Genomic DNA, 16,454 nt, shown 5'->3' on the forward strand with positions numbered 1-16,454 from the left:
ATGAAAAGCGGATTGGGTCAGTACACTAGTCGTCACTTACCAAAAATAACGGGCGTTATTGTCTGTTGAATTTTATCGAACGGGAATGACGAGACTTCAGTAAAGCAACCCTCAGAAGAGAAAGTGTGGCACAGGCCGCTTCTAGGTGAGGAGAAAAATGTGGTTGAAATGATTCACGCAGAGTCCACCGACTTGGAGAGGTGCTGGGGGGTTAATGAAGGGGCGCCCTGTGCAGGCGAGAGATGCCTGCGTACGTCAAAGATCGGGCGGTGTCTGATCATCAGTCGTGAAAACGAGAGAAGCGGCAGGAGAGAGCGCGTGGCCCGGGTCGCAGTCGCGGACTTAAGAGACATCGGCGCCCCGTCCCCGTTGCGCCTTGGTTGCTTATGGCTGATTGTGGCCCGCTTGGCCCGGGCTGTGTTCGGGCACATTCGCTCTTCTATGCGTCTTGCACTACACTACCTACTACCGCGTGTTGTTTGTCCCACTTTGTGTCTGAAGTCATGGAATCGATCGACACTTGGGAGAGGTCCTGGTTGCTGGTTCGGACCATCGCCCCTAGTCAACGGCGCGTTGTGGGGGTACCATGTCATCGGTCTTGGAGGAACCGCCGGGATGATGACGTAGGCGGAAGAGTGTTGACGCCCCGAGGGCATCTTTTCGCAACTTCGCAAGCTCGAATTCGCCGTAAACAACCTGGCTTGAGACCCTAAAACTGGCGCCCAGAGCAGGAAATTTCGGGGCTCCTAGGTTTCCAGTCTATCTTACGATTTTAGTCTAGATTAGGAAATATCAAGTGTATGGTTCGGGCTATCAGGGAGGAACGTCAGCAAGATCTCGACCAACCTCCCCCCCTCCTACTGTTTTTTTTCCCTTCCCCCTTAGGTGCTCTACCTCAACCCAGGTCGGAAAAGAAAGAAACGCGGCCGGGAGGCGAGCGGGAAGGATTAAGCCTTGAACTCATTGTGCATGCCACCCAAGGGGCAGCGTCGCACCCTCGGACAGACGGGGAACAACCATGCTTGATTTGGACCAAGACCATGGTCACCATCCACGTGTATCACCCGCACCGCCGACTCTAAAAGGTGTGCTTCATCAGGTTTGGCAGCAGTTCCTTCTAGTACGTACTTTTGGGGTTAGCTCCATCGCAGCCCAACCCGCGCCATTGCCAGCGCCATTGCCCGCGCCAGTATGCCCACGTCAGTAAGTGACCACTGAGTGCCGCGTAACCGAACTGGAAGGCGCAGGGCCTTTGGGTTCGTATGCGCCTCGCTGGTGAGCATTTGCCAACATGAGTGTATGCGAAAGGTCGGCGAGACGGGAGGGTGATGTGTTGTGGTGGTGCTGTGTCACAGTAAGCAGACAGAACCGGGACATGTTCCGTCGCTGCGGTCGCAGAAAAGACATTTGGGAGATGGCTTCCTGGTCGGACCCTGCTCTGTGCCAAAAAATCGGAATTCTGAAGTCATTGAGTTGGGTGCATCCTGCAGTAATCATACGTTGATGGAATCGACTCAAGATCCCAGAATCGGACAGGCCCCTTCCTGATTGTGGCTTAACACAGCCTGTGGCGCTTGCAACCAATCAGCTACCGTAGTTTTTACAAGGCTGCCTTCATCTCGCCGCCTTGTCCCTCCACCAACCTCGAACTCTCTCCATCGTGATCACATCTGGCTCGACCAACCCACGATGTCGGCATCACCCCTCGTCGTGCGCGCGACCGATGCGCTCAAATCTTCGGGTCTCACGGGCTCTCCCTTCCGCAATATCTCCTCCGCTCAGGCATCTTCGGGCAATGGCACACCACAGCCCCCAAAGGACAAGACGGCGGCGCCTGTGTCGGCCACGGCCCCGACCCTGGACCTCGCCGAGCAGATGAACGAAGAGGAGAAGAAGAAATACGTCAAGGGTAAGTGCTCATTACAGTTCTGGAGCCCGCGCGAAAAGATGAGAATCTCTGACCGAACCACCTCACAGGCAAGAAACTCGGAGAGGGTACCTACGCCATCGTCTTCCTCGGCCACCTGCGCTCAAACACGTCGTCCCTCGTCGCCATTAAGAAGATCAAGGTCCAGAAGGAATACCAAGAGGGCATGGCACCGGACGCCGTACGCGAGCTCAAGCACCTCCAGGAGCTGCAGCATCCCAACATCATCTCCCTGCTCTCCGTCTTCTCGTCAAAGGATCAGAACCTTAACCTGGTCCTCGAGTACCTGCCCCTCGGCGACCTCGAGATGCTCATCAAGGACACGGCCAACGTCCGCTACGGCGCCGCCGACATCAAGGCATGGATGGGAATGCTCACCCGCGCCGTCTGGTTCTGCCACGAGAACTTTGTTTTGCATCGCGACATCAAGCCCAACAACTTGCTCATCGCCGCCGACGGCGAGGTGAAGCTAGCCGATTTCGGTCTCGCCCGGAGCTTTGCCGACCCTTACCAGGTCATGACGAACCAGGTCATCACGAGGTGGTATCGCCCACCCGAGCTTCTCTTCGGCGCCAAGCACTACAGCGGTGCCGTCGACGTCTGGAGCGTCGGGTGCGTCTTTGCCGAGCTCATCATCCGCGCGCCCTACATGCCCTCTGAGACGGAGGTCCAACAGATCTCCCTCATCTGCCGTGCCATCGGCACCCCGACCGAGGACAACTGGCCCGGGGTGACGAAGCTGCCCGCCTACACCGTGCCCGACGACGCCGAGCCCGTCAAGGGCAAGGAGTTTTACCAGGCCATGTTCGGCACGGTCGGCCCCGAGGGTGTTGACCTGCTCATGAAGACGTTCATCCTCGACCCCAGGAAGCGCATCACCGCGCGGGATATGCTGAAGCACAACTGGTGGCGCACCGAGCCCAAGCCCACGCGTAAGGAGGACCTCCCCAAAAAGGGCGGCGGCGAGGACAAGATGGGCGCCGATCTGAAGCGTCGGCCCGGTGTCGTCGACGAGGATAGAGGTTCCAAGGTCGCGCGCAAACTGAACTTTGGTCAATGATGGCCGCCGACTTATTTCCATCACGAATTTGATTACACACAAAAAGCATACAGCATTCGAGGCGTTATGGTACACGGAGGTCAACGGGTAAAAAGGAAGGGGGTATTTTTTTTTTCTTCTGCGTATGTATGTAGGTAGTACTAGCACGGGCTAGTGAACAGGGGGCCTCCATATTTCCCGGGACATCTATTTTGGTACTCCAGATATAAAAAAAGTCAAACGAAAATAAAAAAGACTAGAGAGAACGGTCATCGTGAGATCGTCAGATCTCCAACCCCTAGTCTCCCCTCTCCGCCGTCTCTGGTCCAGTCCGGCGATTACATCAAGGAACACTCCATGCCGTACATGGCCCTTTCGACGTCCTTCCTGACCTGGTACCAATCCGCGCGACGCTGGGCGAACTCATAGGCCTCTTCAGCACGGAAGACGCCCTCGAAGCGGTCGCCGTCGGCGATGATGGTGGCCATCTCCTTGGCGTGGCGCGGGTCGATGAGGTAGATCTGGCTCAGCTCGCGCAAGGCCTTGAAATAGGCCAGCAGGTCCTGGTTCTTGAGGGTGCGGATATACTCGAAGTACAGGTTCATATCGGCGATGAGCTTGATGGCGCCCTGAGTACTGATGCGCTGGCGCTTGAGGTGCTTGCACACGGCCGTGAAGAGGCGCAGGCCGACCTCGCCGTTGAAGACGTCGAGCATGGACTTTTCGGTGCTGCCGACGAGCATGCGCGTGTGCGCCGAGACAAGCTCCATGATGCGCAGCGCCGTCTGCGTTGGGCCCGGATCCGCGAGGATGCCGCCCGTCTCCTCCGGGTTGTAGTCGGTCGGCTGCTGCGTCGTGCCGTGGAGATACTCGACCTCGTCCATGAGCACGTCGATGCCTTTGTTCAGCCCCGCCGCGACGCTCTCGTCGAGCATCTGCTCCCACTTCTTCTTGGCGATGCCCGCGGGGTCGAGAAAGTCGTTCTTGTCGGCGATCTTCGGCCCCGCCAGCTGCTGCTCGTAAAACACGTCAATCATCTGCGAGATGAGGTCGCCCACGTTGACGAGCTCGATAAAGGTCACGAGCGGCGCCACTCCCGACTGGTTGTGGTCGCTGACCTCGCGCGGATTGTAATGCGATAGGTGCTCTACGGCCTTGTCAAAGCCCGGTTTAACGTGCCGGTTGCCGAGGATGCGGAGCATAACCACGAAGATGGTCTCGCACTGCTCCCGAGCCTCCTCGCCGTACTGGCCCCCTAGCTTGATGAAGCCGGACGCCCGGGCCATGCTCGTTTTGGCGGTGTGTGTTAGGCTGAGGGCCACCTCGATGCTGAACAGCGTCTTGATACCCTCCATACGCGACGCCATGAGCGCTGCCTTAGCCGCCAGCTCGTCGGTGGGTGCCTTTTCTGGAAGCGGGCTGAGCCGGCCGCTGCCGTCCACGCCGCCAGGCGCAAGACTGGGCGTGTGTGGTCTGGACGGCTGCGGCGAGATGCCGGGCGTGCCGTTTGACGTCGCGGGTTTCGCTGCTAAAGTCCCAAATGAGGGCAGGACCGTGACTGGCATCATGACCACCTTCTTGAAGGAGCTCAGAAAGTCCTTCTTGTCCGCCTGCCTGTTAAAGTTGCTCATGTAGAACGACTCGACCGAGGCGTCCTGCTCCGAAAGCTTCTTCTCCCACTCCGCCACCTCCGTCTCGGCGCGTTGCGTGAAGAAGTCGAGCTCTTCCTGCAAGTACAGGTCGAGATGCGGTTCAAATACCCTCAGCATCATCTCTTTTGCCTTCTCCTCGACGCTCCCCTTGAAAGCCTCCGGTACTGCCAACGATTGGAAGAAGAGCATGCCTTGCTCAAACACCCCCGCCACGGCCTTCAAGTACGAAAGTCGATTCTGGTCATGCGTAGCGTCGAATAAGGGTGTGATGTAGTCCATAATGATGTCCTCCCTGACCTTCTCCATCAATTCCCAATACACAACATCCGGGTTGGCGAATATGCGCTCGATAACCCCCGCTTGCTCGTTCATCTTCTGTAGCAGTATCTCAAAGAACGCACGTGACGGCTCCAAGTTGACGTCTTCCGGGTTGGCCCGGTTGATGCAGTCCACCGCATTCGCCGTCAAGACGTCGCGGTCGCTGAAGATGGGGTGCTTCTGCACGAACAGCTCCGTCCCCGCGTTGCCGCCGTTGAGCGCGTGCAGCACATGCGCGTACCGCTTCATTCTGCCGTCGACGTCCCAAAATTCGTAACCCTGCTCGAACTCCCGAAGCACCGCGCTCTCAAAAATGCTCGTCATGGTCATTAGTCGATCCTCTCGCTGGTTCCATCCTTGCGCCCAGTCGCTCTTTGCGAACGTCTGCAGGTTTGACAGCATCCTTGCCTGCCGTTCGGGATCCCGAAACACCTGGAATACAATGGGATCTGTGTGGCTCTTCGCCCTGGCCAGGTCGTAGTAAAAGGGCGCCAGCGCGCCGTAGATCTTCCCGTACTCTTCCCTCGCACGCCCCCTCATGCTCTTTACATTCTTGATCACGTCCAACAGTGCCTCTGGGTCCTTGAACGGGTCTTTGGCTGCAGATTCTCCCACCGTCATTCGTTCGAAGCCGTCGATGGGAGGGGCGACGATGGACTGGCGATTTCGGCGCGCTTCCTCGACCGTGGCATCGAACAGAGTCGTACTCGTCAATTTCGGTGCCGCATGACCTGCGGCAACGCCCGGCTGGTTGTTGGCCGCGTTCGCTGCGCGTTCCGCCGCTTCCCGTCTCCTCTTCACAGCCTCCTCGAAACGACGTCTCGCCTCTTGTTCGTCCCAGCACCCCATGCTCTTCAACCGGGCCACCCATCTTGTATCATCGTATACCATCTCCTGCATTCGACGAGACGCTCGAGCAACCTGCATCAGGTCTGCCACGGGGAGGTAGTCCAAGATCGCAACGAGGATTTCTGTCCATTGTCAGTTTGTCGCGTGTCTAGTGGACCAGGGCCACCATGTTCTAACCGGCTGGAAGTGTTGGTCTTGAATCCAACATCTCCGTCGCCTTCAAGGCGCCGAGGATGCCGCCCCCCTGAGGGGCTGTTCCTCGAGACCTATACATGTTGGCGGAAGGGGTATGACTGGTGCATCTGGGATGCGATGGTTGTTGTGTATCGCCTAGAGGCAGTTGGCAGTCCCTCAAATCATGGCAAGGCTTCTCGAATACAACCGTTGTGTTCGGGCGGGGTTGTAGAGGGCTTTGTTGGATTGTTGTACGATCTATCCGTACAGGTGTAATAGCTGACGGCTGCCCGTCAGCTATTAGGGGCTCAGTTATGATTTGATTCTCCCCAACCAGGTCCCTGCAACGGCTGGCGCCAGCTGCGCTGGGGCAAGCCCCTACACCTTTGCTGGGCTTGACTCGTCCTGTGTTCCACTACGTAACAATACGGCGAATAATTTGATGTATATTTATCAGAGGCTGATGACCTAGTAATCCTCAAGAAACCATTCGTTTAATCTGTAGCATGTTGTTCCCGCTAAAATCGTGATTTATCATGTCTATGCCCGAACACACGGAACCTGTACGCAAATGTTGCCGATGCCTCTCTCTGCATTCCAAAAACCGATCCTTCCAAACACCCCATGTCTTGCGCTAGCGCATGGTTTCCAAGAAGACTCGCCTCAATGTTTTTCGCTCTCTTATGGTCAGGCACAAAAGCGGCCTCATAGTGCATCTTCACCCTGAGTGATTGAACCCGTGACACCTGAAGTGATTCGTCGCGACACCTGTCCAAACAGGCATTCCCATAGGTCCTCCGCCGCGACCGCTTCGCCTGCGTTCTTGTCTCTGCTCATTAGGCGGTTCAGAGAAGCCTGCTCAAGCTCGAGGGTGTTGGCAGCTTCCAGAGTAGGCTCCTGGACCTCCGGGGAGGACTCTTTCGACTTTGCTTTGGAACTTTGGCCCATGTGTTCCATGCGTCGCTTCACTGACAAGTTGTAGATGGACTCTTCTACCGAACCCTCAATAAGATAAAGCCATACAGTGGTCTCGTTCTTCTGGCCAATTCGGTCGACTCGAGCAATCGCCTGCAGCTCGAGCGCCGTATTCAGCAGCGGCTCGCACAGAAAGACATGGCTGGCATTGACAAGATTGAGACCACTTGAATTGGCCCGCCCATGGAGCATGAAGCACTCAACACCGGGATCCTCCTTGAATCTCGTGATCCCGTTGGGCCGGTCTATAGTGGAAAACCCAATCTTGTAGCGATCAAATGCCGCGCCTAGAATTTCAAGAAAGCTCTTGTACCTGCAGCAATGTGAGTAGAGGCCTTGAGGGTGGGTAGGTCCGGCTATACGCACTGGGTGAAAACGATAGACTTGGCACCGGGGTCCGATTCCCTCAACCAGAGAACATGCCGAACGAGTGTGTCAACCTTTGTTCCGAAGGACAAGGAGCCCAGTTCAACGTCGTTAATCTGAGCAAGCTTTTCGGAGCTGAAGTGGGAGTAGATACCACTCGCCTTGGCGGCTTGGTTTTTCTTCCCTTCAGGCGATGGGTCAATTGCTGTGTCTTCGTGCATTTTCAGCTCTCTGGGCTGCAGAGTAATATCATGCAGCTCAGTAAGCCGGAGCGTCCTTTTGCACATGGGACAGTTATGGTGTGCTCGGTACCATTGCTTCAAACAATCTCTGCAGAACTCGTGGCCACAAATCGTTAGTATACCTGTCGTGAAGTATGCCTGACAAATTATGCACCAACGAGGCTCGTTGGACTGGCCGCCTTCGCTTTTGAGATTGAGCACTAAAATAACGATCAGTCATAGATAGATATCCGCATAAGCCAGGCAGTGCTACACTCACAGTAGCGATGCTTCGCCCTAGCCGAGTCAAGCTTATTATGTTGTCTCTCCTCATTCACTACACAAGCCGCTATGGCCTTGTCGTCATTCGGGCCCTCGTAAGGGGCGACGCTATCGGAAACAGCCTGCAGCTGCCGATAATACTCGACCCTGGCGTTCATGGCATTCGTAAACCGGTCAACTTCGCGTTCTAGCGCCGTGGCAGCCTTTGTCTGAGAGGTGATGTGTGCCTGAGTGGCTCTGATCTGCCGGTATACAATCTCACGCTCGGTGTCTGCCCGACCGCCAGTGCCGTCTTTTGGCAGTCGCGAAGCGATGGCTCGAAGATTGGCAATGACGCGGCGAAGGGAGCCATGCTTGTCCGGCGAGGGCTTCACCTCGTCCCTGAGGCGATAAAGAGCAAGGAGTTTCTCTGGGGCTGGGCCGTCACCATCCTCAGCGGCAGCAAGCGAGACTCTCATCTCGTGTTTGACCAGTGCATTACCAAGGCCTGAGATGGCTTCCTGGCGATCGGCGATGGCGGCACGCAAGATTTGCACATAGACAATGAGTTCCTCCTGGATCCTGGTCGAATCCGTAAATTCCTCGCCGGTGACCTCTGCTTCCGCTTCTTCGTCAATAAGTGGCTGGCAGAGCAACTTGATAACAGCTTCTCTCCACTCATCAATACGGTTTGCCTGTTCATTCAGAATGGCGTAGAGCTCTTCAAGCATTTCAAGCGTTGGACCGCTTTCTAGGCCTCTCATCTCTTTAAAGACAAGTTCTGGTATCTCAACAAACGACTGACTCTGGGCTTGCCGTTCCAGTCTCTTAATCAGTGACATTGCCTTGGCGTGGCTCTCCGAGAGGATTTCTCGTCGAATCTCTTGGGCCTTCCCGTATTCAGAATCTTCTAACTGCTGTAGCTTCTTGAACTGGTCTGAATCGGGTTCAGTCATGTCGGTATCAGATTTGATCTGGAAGAAAGCATTGGCACAGAAAAAGGTGGCTTTGTGCAGGACCTCCAAAGCATGGCGCAACTTCGCCCGAGCCTCACCGACGCGAGGGTTGTTTGCCCCATCGTCTCCTCCATCTTCGTCAATGTCGCCCGAAGCAGAGGCGTCATCTCCAGCTTCCTGCGTCTGGCCGGAGGTAGTGCTCCTGCGCATGGTGGCTACCTCGTCCAGAATCGCCTTCAGCTCTTGCCGGCACTCCACGACGAGGACTGCAGCGTCTTTCTTCACTCTTTCCCATATTTCGAGGGCCTCTTTCACCCTAGGTCCATTCTCGAGCATTTGCCCATGCGTGAGCCTAGCCTGCAAGTACGCCCTGTGATCGGTTCTGATATCGTTGTCGCTTTGCTCAATCATTGCATCCAAGACTTCTTCAACAGTGCGCATAGGCCCAACTTTGCGACCAGTCCCTCGTCTCTGGACGATTTCAGGATGTAGGGCCGCTTGTCTTAGTCGGTTGAGCCAAGTCCGCATCTCATTTTCGTAATCCTCCGGCACCCAATCTGCCTGCAGAGGAGCGCCGAGAAGGTCCACGCCGCAACGCCGGGCCATGTTTTTGAACATCTCACTATAGTACTGCTCCTCCACGGCAGTGAACGGCAAAGTTATCACGAATCGCTTCTGCGGCGGCACTACAATCTCGTGCCTGACCAGCTGCTTGGTATGACGCAGAGCTATCCTTCCGAATAGAGAGCGGAACAGGGGCTTTTGGGACTCTGTCAAAGATCTCCAAACTTGAGGTGACGAAGCATAGGGTTCGTAGCGCAAAAAGTCGAGCAGGCCATACAAGTCTTTGACGTCGTTCTTCACCGGCGTTCCAGTGACGCCCCAAGCATTGATACGAGGAAGAAGCCTGGCAACGGCGGCTGCTCCAGTGACTCCGCTCTCAATCATCTGTGCCTCGTCAAGGCAGACGCGCCACCATGATATTTTTGTAAGGGGTGATCCTGCACGTTCGTACTTCCTCTCTTGGCGTCGAGATCTTTCAGGTGCCTTCATCGCGAAGTGAACCTCTGCTGATAGGACCGGGTAAGTCGTGATAACAACGTCATGGAAGGCCAAATCTGCTCGAAGCTCCTCCTCAGTATCGAAATTGACGTTTTTGCGTCCAGGATAGTATTTGACCTGTAGATGAGGTGCATGACGTTCAAGTTCTTCGATCCATTGCTGTTTCAACGAATCTGGAGTGACGATTAGAGTGGCACCAGTTGTGAGGAGCTCTTCGCCATCTGTTGTATGCACGACATCATCGGCGGGCGGACGACGATGGAGCGCAATGAGACCAATGATTTCAATCGTTTTGCCGAGTCCCATCTCTTCGGCTAGAATGCCACCTCTGACAGACTGTTCCGCGTGTTGAAAAGGCCCAAGGTCGGTAGTGACGACGTGATACAGATTGCTGACGTAGAAGGACCTTCCGGTTCCTAGTTCATCTCGAGTTTCGCGGAAGCTGTGGGCATCATCGACTTCATGAGGATGTTGCAAGTCCTCGATGGAAGGGAGAGAGCCAGTGTTGGATCCATTCCAACGAACACCCTCCCGCTTGAGAAGCCATTGTACCGTCTTCTTTTGGTATGGATAAAGAGAAGCAGTCAATTCTGGCACCTCGATCGATAGAGCTGTCCTATCATCGGCGGCAGGAACATGAGCTGCCTCGTAAAAGTCCAGCGGAGACCAACTTTCTAGTCCTCTGTTGGTGGAGGACGAGGAAACTACATCGGGCAAGAAGATGTTGAGAACCCGCTGGCTCAGTTTGCGCTCTACCGACGATCGCAGCCGGCTGTAAGGAGACTTGGTTTCGTTCCAGTATAGGTTAAAGCAGAATGACACCTTATAAAATCCACCCTGGGTACTCGCAGTGGCGTCAAGGGAAACCCAAAGTTCCCCTTCTCCGAGGGCCTTGGTCCAGTGACATGCATAAACATCCAGGCATGCCGCCAGACGGTTGTTCATGATGTTAGGCTGGATTGCGACTGTAGCGTTGATGGGGAGGACATCAGTCCGAGGTCGAGCGGCAATTCCTACTCCTTTAGACTGGCTCAGCCAGAAACGCAGGTAGGATCCGATGTTGCGGCGGCAAACCGGTTGGGGGCCGTTAACCAATACTCCCTCTGGACACTTCCGCACAAGTTCCAGTTCCTCTTTGGCTAGCAGGAGTGCCTCAGCATCGCCATCATATCGCTTGACCCGCTTAGACGGTGGCTCAGCAACACCTTTGCCATGAGATTGGTCTTCGCTGTCGGTTAGGAGGGCGTGCAGCTGGTTGATAAACCCAATGGGCCAAGGTTCTGAAATTGGTCAGAATATGTGCACTTCTCATCTCTCAATGAACAAACCGTGAAAACCAATTGTGGTGATTTCTGGAATCGCTTTGCTGCGTCGCGCCATGCTCTTTGAGCGACCCATGGTAGACCACTCTCGGGCGCACTGTTTCAACTGCTTGAACAGACCTCAAGACGGTACAGATACCGAGAACATTTGTTGCTTTATTTAACAGTGGTCGGTTGAAAGACTCTGGAGGAGGGAAAATGAGATGATTTTCTCTGCGACCAACGCGGCCGGAAGTAGGGGCATCATGATATGCGCAAATGACTGGGAGGAAGGAGGGTAAGAAGGAAGGACGGAAGCTCCCCGCGGTAGTTAGGTAGCTTAGCTTAATCGATAAGCAGGCAGGCAAGCAATCTTAGGCAAATGTCACGGCGCATTTACCTGCAGGGTTGCCTAATTGTTGACGCGACAGATGGCGGGGCGCTGCTAGTTTAGCGGAAGCGCCCCTGGCAGAATAACCAATGGCGAACCATGATAGCATGGGTGACAAGCCATGGTATTTTGAGAAGGCGGTGAAGGTCAAGAAGCTCGGACCCCCTCCATCGGTTTATGTCGAACAGCTTACCTAAGGCAAGTTTATCCCGATCCTTAGCGTCTGTCGGAACAAAATTTGGGAGGACGGCCAGTCGAGCAACATCGCGAGGCCCATTGAATTCGACGACATCCCACGCGCAAGCTCGAAAACAGCCAAACACCTGGCTCGAGAAGCTCGCATGTTCATTTGGTATGCAATTGGCATCCACAAGCAGCTCTGACTCCGCCAATAAAACTGACCCTTGCCCCTAGGTCACGATGAGAGCACCACGGATCCAGCAGTTTCTGAGCCCCTTCCTTCGCAAGGCTCCCGCCGCGCCAAGTTGCCAGGCCAGATGGCTTCATAAGACACGAGAGACTCCCGCGGTCCCGTCGCCGATACCATTAGTTCCAGATGTTCCAACTCTGCTCAAGGTCCTCGGCCGCGGCCTGAGCCAGCATGTCGACAAGTTCCCCTCGTGGGAGGCTCTCTTCACCCTCTCGTCGACACAACTTAGAGAACTCGGCCTCGAACCACCACGGACCCGACGCTACCTTCTCACTTGGCTCGACAGATACAGGAAGGGCGCATTTGGCGTCGGTGGTGACTTCAAGCACGTCGAGAACGGGGAGGCCTACCTCAAGGTCGTCCGCGACCCCGTGACGGATAAGAAGCTGGTCGTCAACGTCCCGGCCGGTACGGACGTCAAGGACGCCCCAGCTGACAAGCTGACGAGGCCGGCGGGGTACACGGTACGCGGCACTCACACGATCACCGGCCCCCACGCCTTGCCCCTGAAGGCTGGCGAGGGCGCGCGTGTAGTCGTGGTTGAGGGCATGTGGGAGCACAAGCAGGGTCACAAGGTGGATGGAGGTGAGCGCAGAAGAGGAGAGGTTCGCTTCAAGAAGCGCATTGCCGCGCGCAGGGCCGAGAGGGAAGCTCAGGGTCTACGATAAATGCAGTGGTGGGGTGTTCTTTTTTTCGCGTGACCACGTCATTTTCCAGCCTCACACCACTTGACACCACCAACTGTACTATATTCATAGATCTTGTACGATACGAGGTTGAAAAAGGGACAACGATGATCGATTGCTTGGGCCTAAATCCGCGGAAGATCTTGATCTCTTCGTCGACATTTTGTTGTTAGCACAAGCCATCGTGTGACTGGTGCTCCGAATCAGGTATCCCCTTACGAATTTGACAATGGTCGCTTGCTCTCTGATTGATCTCGGCGTTCTCGGCCTTTTTGCATTGCGCTGTTGAGAACACAAGGTAGGTCCAATACTGGCGTCTAAGCAACTGCGCTGCATGAGTTGCTGTGTATAGGGTACTTGCCCGGTCTCGTTTATTGACAATACTGGACAACGGCATGTGCAAAGCACCCACGGAGATGCCGCTATCAAGCTCGTGTGACTCCCGCGGCACTCGATCTTGGCTGTAACCCAGATGAACATGGCGGTAGGCGCCATCGTTGCTGATTGTTTTACGAGAGTCGGCCCCAACGCAGTACATAATAGACAGGGCGACGTGTGGGAGGCCCGAGGTCAACTGGGCAAGTTTATGCAGTGAATCTAACCCACCGCAGCCTGGCAACCTTTGGTATGTGTGCCTGTACTGAGTGCGGGGAATGAAGGGCCCTTGCTTGAACGAGAATGGTAGGGAAGATAAAAAGGTAGACCTTGGCCCAGCTTATAAGTAGCTTGGATCAAAATGCTTAAAGCAACGCCAAATAAGTGAATCGACAGCCCAGCGTCACCTCGGACTCCAGACAGTGTTTAATCACGAGGATTTGTGAGTGGCGATGATGTGAGCTACGAAAGACACCGTTTGGGGCCGCTTCTATGATGCGATCGATCGAGTAGCCCATACGAACGGACACATACTGCTCTGACGGTTGGGCTCAAGCAGCATTATTTCGAGGCAGGGCACGCAGGCATGCCATATATAGTCTGATCCGTGTCGTCATCATGCTGTCGCATACCTGTCAATGTTGGGTGTCTGGATATATTCAACCACCAGATTGGACTCTGTGGCCAGGTCGGAAGCCGGGTCATACATGGTAGATCAGAGGACGGATATCACTTCCTTGTTTCGCCAGAGTCAAGGCACAATTCTGCCTTTGTAAGGCAGAATCTGAGCAGCCAACAGCCCCAGTGAGCGTCTGGTTGGTATTTCTCAGTCCGAATCGTGGACATGCGCCAGCACGACGGAAGTATGGTTTTTGCGACAGACGTAGAGGATAACGGAAACGCCTGCTCTCTCTCTATCAAAGTATGTTTCGTAAGAATTTGGCCCTACAGCCGACTGGCATGACTGCGCGGAGAACCACAGATGAGAGTGGAGGTTGAATAGAAAGGAGCCGTCTGATGTTAAGCTTCCAACTGCCAACCGTCCGGCGATCTTCTTCACATCGACAACACGCTAGCCAATGAGAAGCTCCCTTAGCCGTTGAAGCTTCCACTTATAAACCCGCGCCAGCCTGGGATCAAGCTACTACTGTCAGTGTTTTGGATCAGCGTCTTCCAAAGGCACAGTCTCTCCTCTCATCCTCCAATCTTTAATCATCACTTGGCCAGCACACAGCAACATGGAGCTGTCGAGGACGGACGCCGGAGGTTGGCACACTTTTCTCGGAAGAACCAACAATAAATGGCGTAGCACCAATGCTGTGCTATCAGCATGGTCAATTGGACCAGCCTTACCAATCATCGTCGTCCGTCAAGCGTGGTACAGGTGTGTGGAATGACTATAGGCGCGCAGCGGGTACAATATCCGCGCTAAATAGTGTAGGTACCCCTATCGAACCCTTCTTCGACAAGTAGCCTGGGCTCGAGCCACTCATCCTACTTGCATGACGCCACGTAGAGTACTAATTAGTCTTCGAATTCTAGGCAGAAATCCTCTGGTGTTTGGTAAATAGTTGTCACGCGTAGCTGACGGCACTCCTCAAAGTGAAAGCAAGAGGGGGCATGACACGCCATGCAGACAACGTTTCCTGCGCCAGTGTCGCTTTTACGGAAGTGATCCCGGCCAAAGCCTCACAGGCAGACGCCACAGATTTAGCTGCACGATAAATGAATGACATTAGGCAACAAACGAGGCAGGTTTGACGATCCAACATTCTTGGCTACCGCCTGCGAACCGAACCAAGGGTAGATGAGCGCCAATTTTCGATACTGCGTGCGCCCTTTGATCCAAGCGACATTTGGTGTGTCCAAGAACACCCGACGCCTGTGAGCTGGGCGCTGCGTAACACCCCAGCATTTTGGTATGAAACAGCACCTGACGTCCAGAACGAGAAAACCCGGCAACGAAATCCGATTGATCAATTCACTAGTCGAGCTGTTTTCAAACTTTGCCTGTCACGAGGTACCCAAAAGCAAGGCACGGTTCCATGCCAGAGCCCCGACCCAACCGGCTGTTTTTCGTGCGGTTCTCTTCGGTAGGCGTTCGGGAGCGAGACGGGTTTGCGAATAAGGAAACTTCTGGGGTCTATCAATAAGCTTAATCCCGTCGATTCGGAGTATCCCGCAAGTTTTGCCCCCTTCCTTCTCTCTGGTCACTGGGTGTCATTTCCGATGGTGGAACGGACTTGGGACGCTACGTACCCGTTACATGCTTTATCCATTCAATAAGTCGAAGAGAGGTTAGTATCGAAACCCGGAGCCGGTTGCCGTAAGGTGAGTCACTGAGGCCGGTATGCTGGGTAGCTTCCGTCAGACGCAAAAGATACATGCCATGCCGTTTCGTAATCCTCCACGTACCTTTTCCGTTCCTTGACCGACATGGCGTCAAGCCCCACCGCACACGAAGGGGGCGGCCACTCTCCCGTGCAGCATGGGGTTACGACTCATCCATCGATCATATGCCTCCTCCTCGACACCCTTTCTCCCATGGCTTTGTCGGCTGCATCTCTTCGAAAATTGTCACCGAGCGTGCCAGCGTCGCCATGTATTTGGGCCTTAGCTAGGTGCGGCGTCTGGGCACCTGGGTGCTGCTGCAGCCAGTCCTGGGCGAATAGGGTTGGACGGACCTAGGTATGCACGGGAGACGCCTCGATGCAGTATGAACGGGTGAGTTGGTTACCGGGCCCAAAGGTCGAGAGGGTTTGGTTTTCTGGCTGGTTTTCATTTTTAATCAATCACAACTGATACTGAACCCATTCGCCAGCTACAGATTGTACGCAGCAACATGCACGTCAACCCCCTGGCTCACCCAAGTCAAGTACAACGTTGCTGTTCAGTCATTGGTCGCTTCCCCAATCGATCTAGGGCTGGAGGCCAAAAAGGTCTCAACTCTACCTTCCAGCTTTCGTGCTACCTAGCTTGTTGCAAGGGCCTGGTTGGCGGAAGTCTCTCTGATTGTTCTTTATCTTTCTGGGAGCTACCTCGTCAGGGTGGGTCGGGCTGTGACCCACCCGGATACCCCTTGTCAATGTATGTCCACATCCAGTCCGTCTACGCAGGTCGTTACGTGCCTGCTTCACGAAATCCTCCGACAATACGTAGGCCTGAGGACGAAAGCTCCTCGCAACCTGACCTCACTGGGAGCCCTAGCCGCTCAACAAGACCACTCACCAACCACTTTCCCAAGTCCTAACCTATCGTGGGCCCTTCCCCATGGAGCTTGCGAGCCTTTGGTCATGCCTTCTGGCGGCCAGTCGTTATCAGATGGATGGCATAATCCCGCATCGCACTCCCCGACTGACGCGCGGAAGGTCATTGCGGGTCGTTACGGCCTCTCTTGAACGTCAGGCACCTCTGGTCTTACTGGACCATCGTATTTCGTATTCCTTCCGAATGAGGAAGGCTGCCACATGA

At 54.9% G+C, this 16,454-nt stretch overlaps 4 protein-coding genes across 4 annotated transcripts; 2 read left to right on the forward strand and 2 right to left on the reverse strand.

Moving 5' to 3' along the window:
* Positions 1 to 1,689: 1,689 nt before the first annotated feature.
* GLRG_03221 (uncharacterized protein) lies at positions 1,690 to 2,987 on the forward strand (the record flags this gene model as incomplete). Its single annotated transcript, XM_008093906.1, has 2 exons — positions 1,690 to 1,909; positions 1,978 to 2,987. 2 exons carry the CDS (start codon positions 1,690 to 1,692, stop codon positions 2,985 to 2,987), a joined length of 1,230 nt encoding a protein of 409 aa, XP_008092097.1.
* A 317-nt stretch (positions 2,988 to 3,304) lies between these two features.
* Positions 3,305 to 5,863, reverse strand: GLRG_03222 (exocyst complex component Sec10; the record flags this gene model as incomplete). Its single annotated transcript, XM_008093907.1, has 1 exon — positions 3,305 to 5,863. The coding sequence occupies one exon, from the start codon at positions 5,861 to 5,863 to the stop codon at positions 3,305 to 3,307; it is 2,559 nt and encodes an 852-aa protein (XP_008092098.1).
* An 801-nt stretch (positions 5,864 to 6,664) lies between these two features.
* Positions 6,665 to 11,198, reverse strand: GLRG_03223 (SNF2 family domain-containing protein; the record flags this gene model as incomplete). Its single annotated transcript, XM_008093908.1, has 4 exons — positions 6,665 to 7,247; positions 7,301 to 7,742; positions 7,802 to 11,080; positions 11,129 to 11,198. The coding sequence occupies 4 exons, from the start codon at positions 11,196 to 11,198 to the stop codon at positions 6,665 to 6,667; spliced, it is 4,374 nt and encodes a 1,457-aa protein (XP_008092099.1).
* Positions 11,199 to 11,912: 714 nt separating this feature from the next.
* GLRG_03224 (IGR protein domain-containing protein) lies at positions 11,913 to 12,590 on the forward strand (the record flags this gene model as incomplete). Its single annotated transcript, XM_008093909.1, has 1 exon — positions 11,913 to 12,590. One exon carries the CDS (start codon positions 11,913 to 11,915, stop codon positions 12,588 to 12,590), a length of 678 nt encoding a protein of 225 aa, XP_008092100.1.
* Positions 12,591 to 16,454: the final 3,864 nt, after the last annotated feature.

Source organism: Colletotrichum graminicola (genome assembly GCF_000149035.1).
Source record: "Colletotrichum graminicola M1.001 genomic scaffold supercont1.9, whole genome shotgun sequence".
Lineage (NCBI taxonomy): Eukaryota > Fungi > Ascomycota > Sordariomycetes > Glomerellales > Glomerellaceae > Colletotrichum > Colletotrichum graminicola.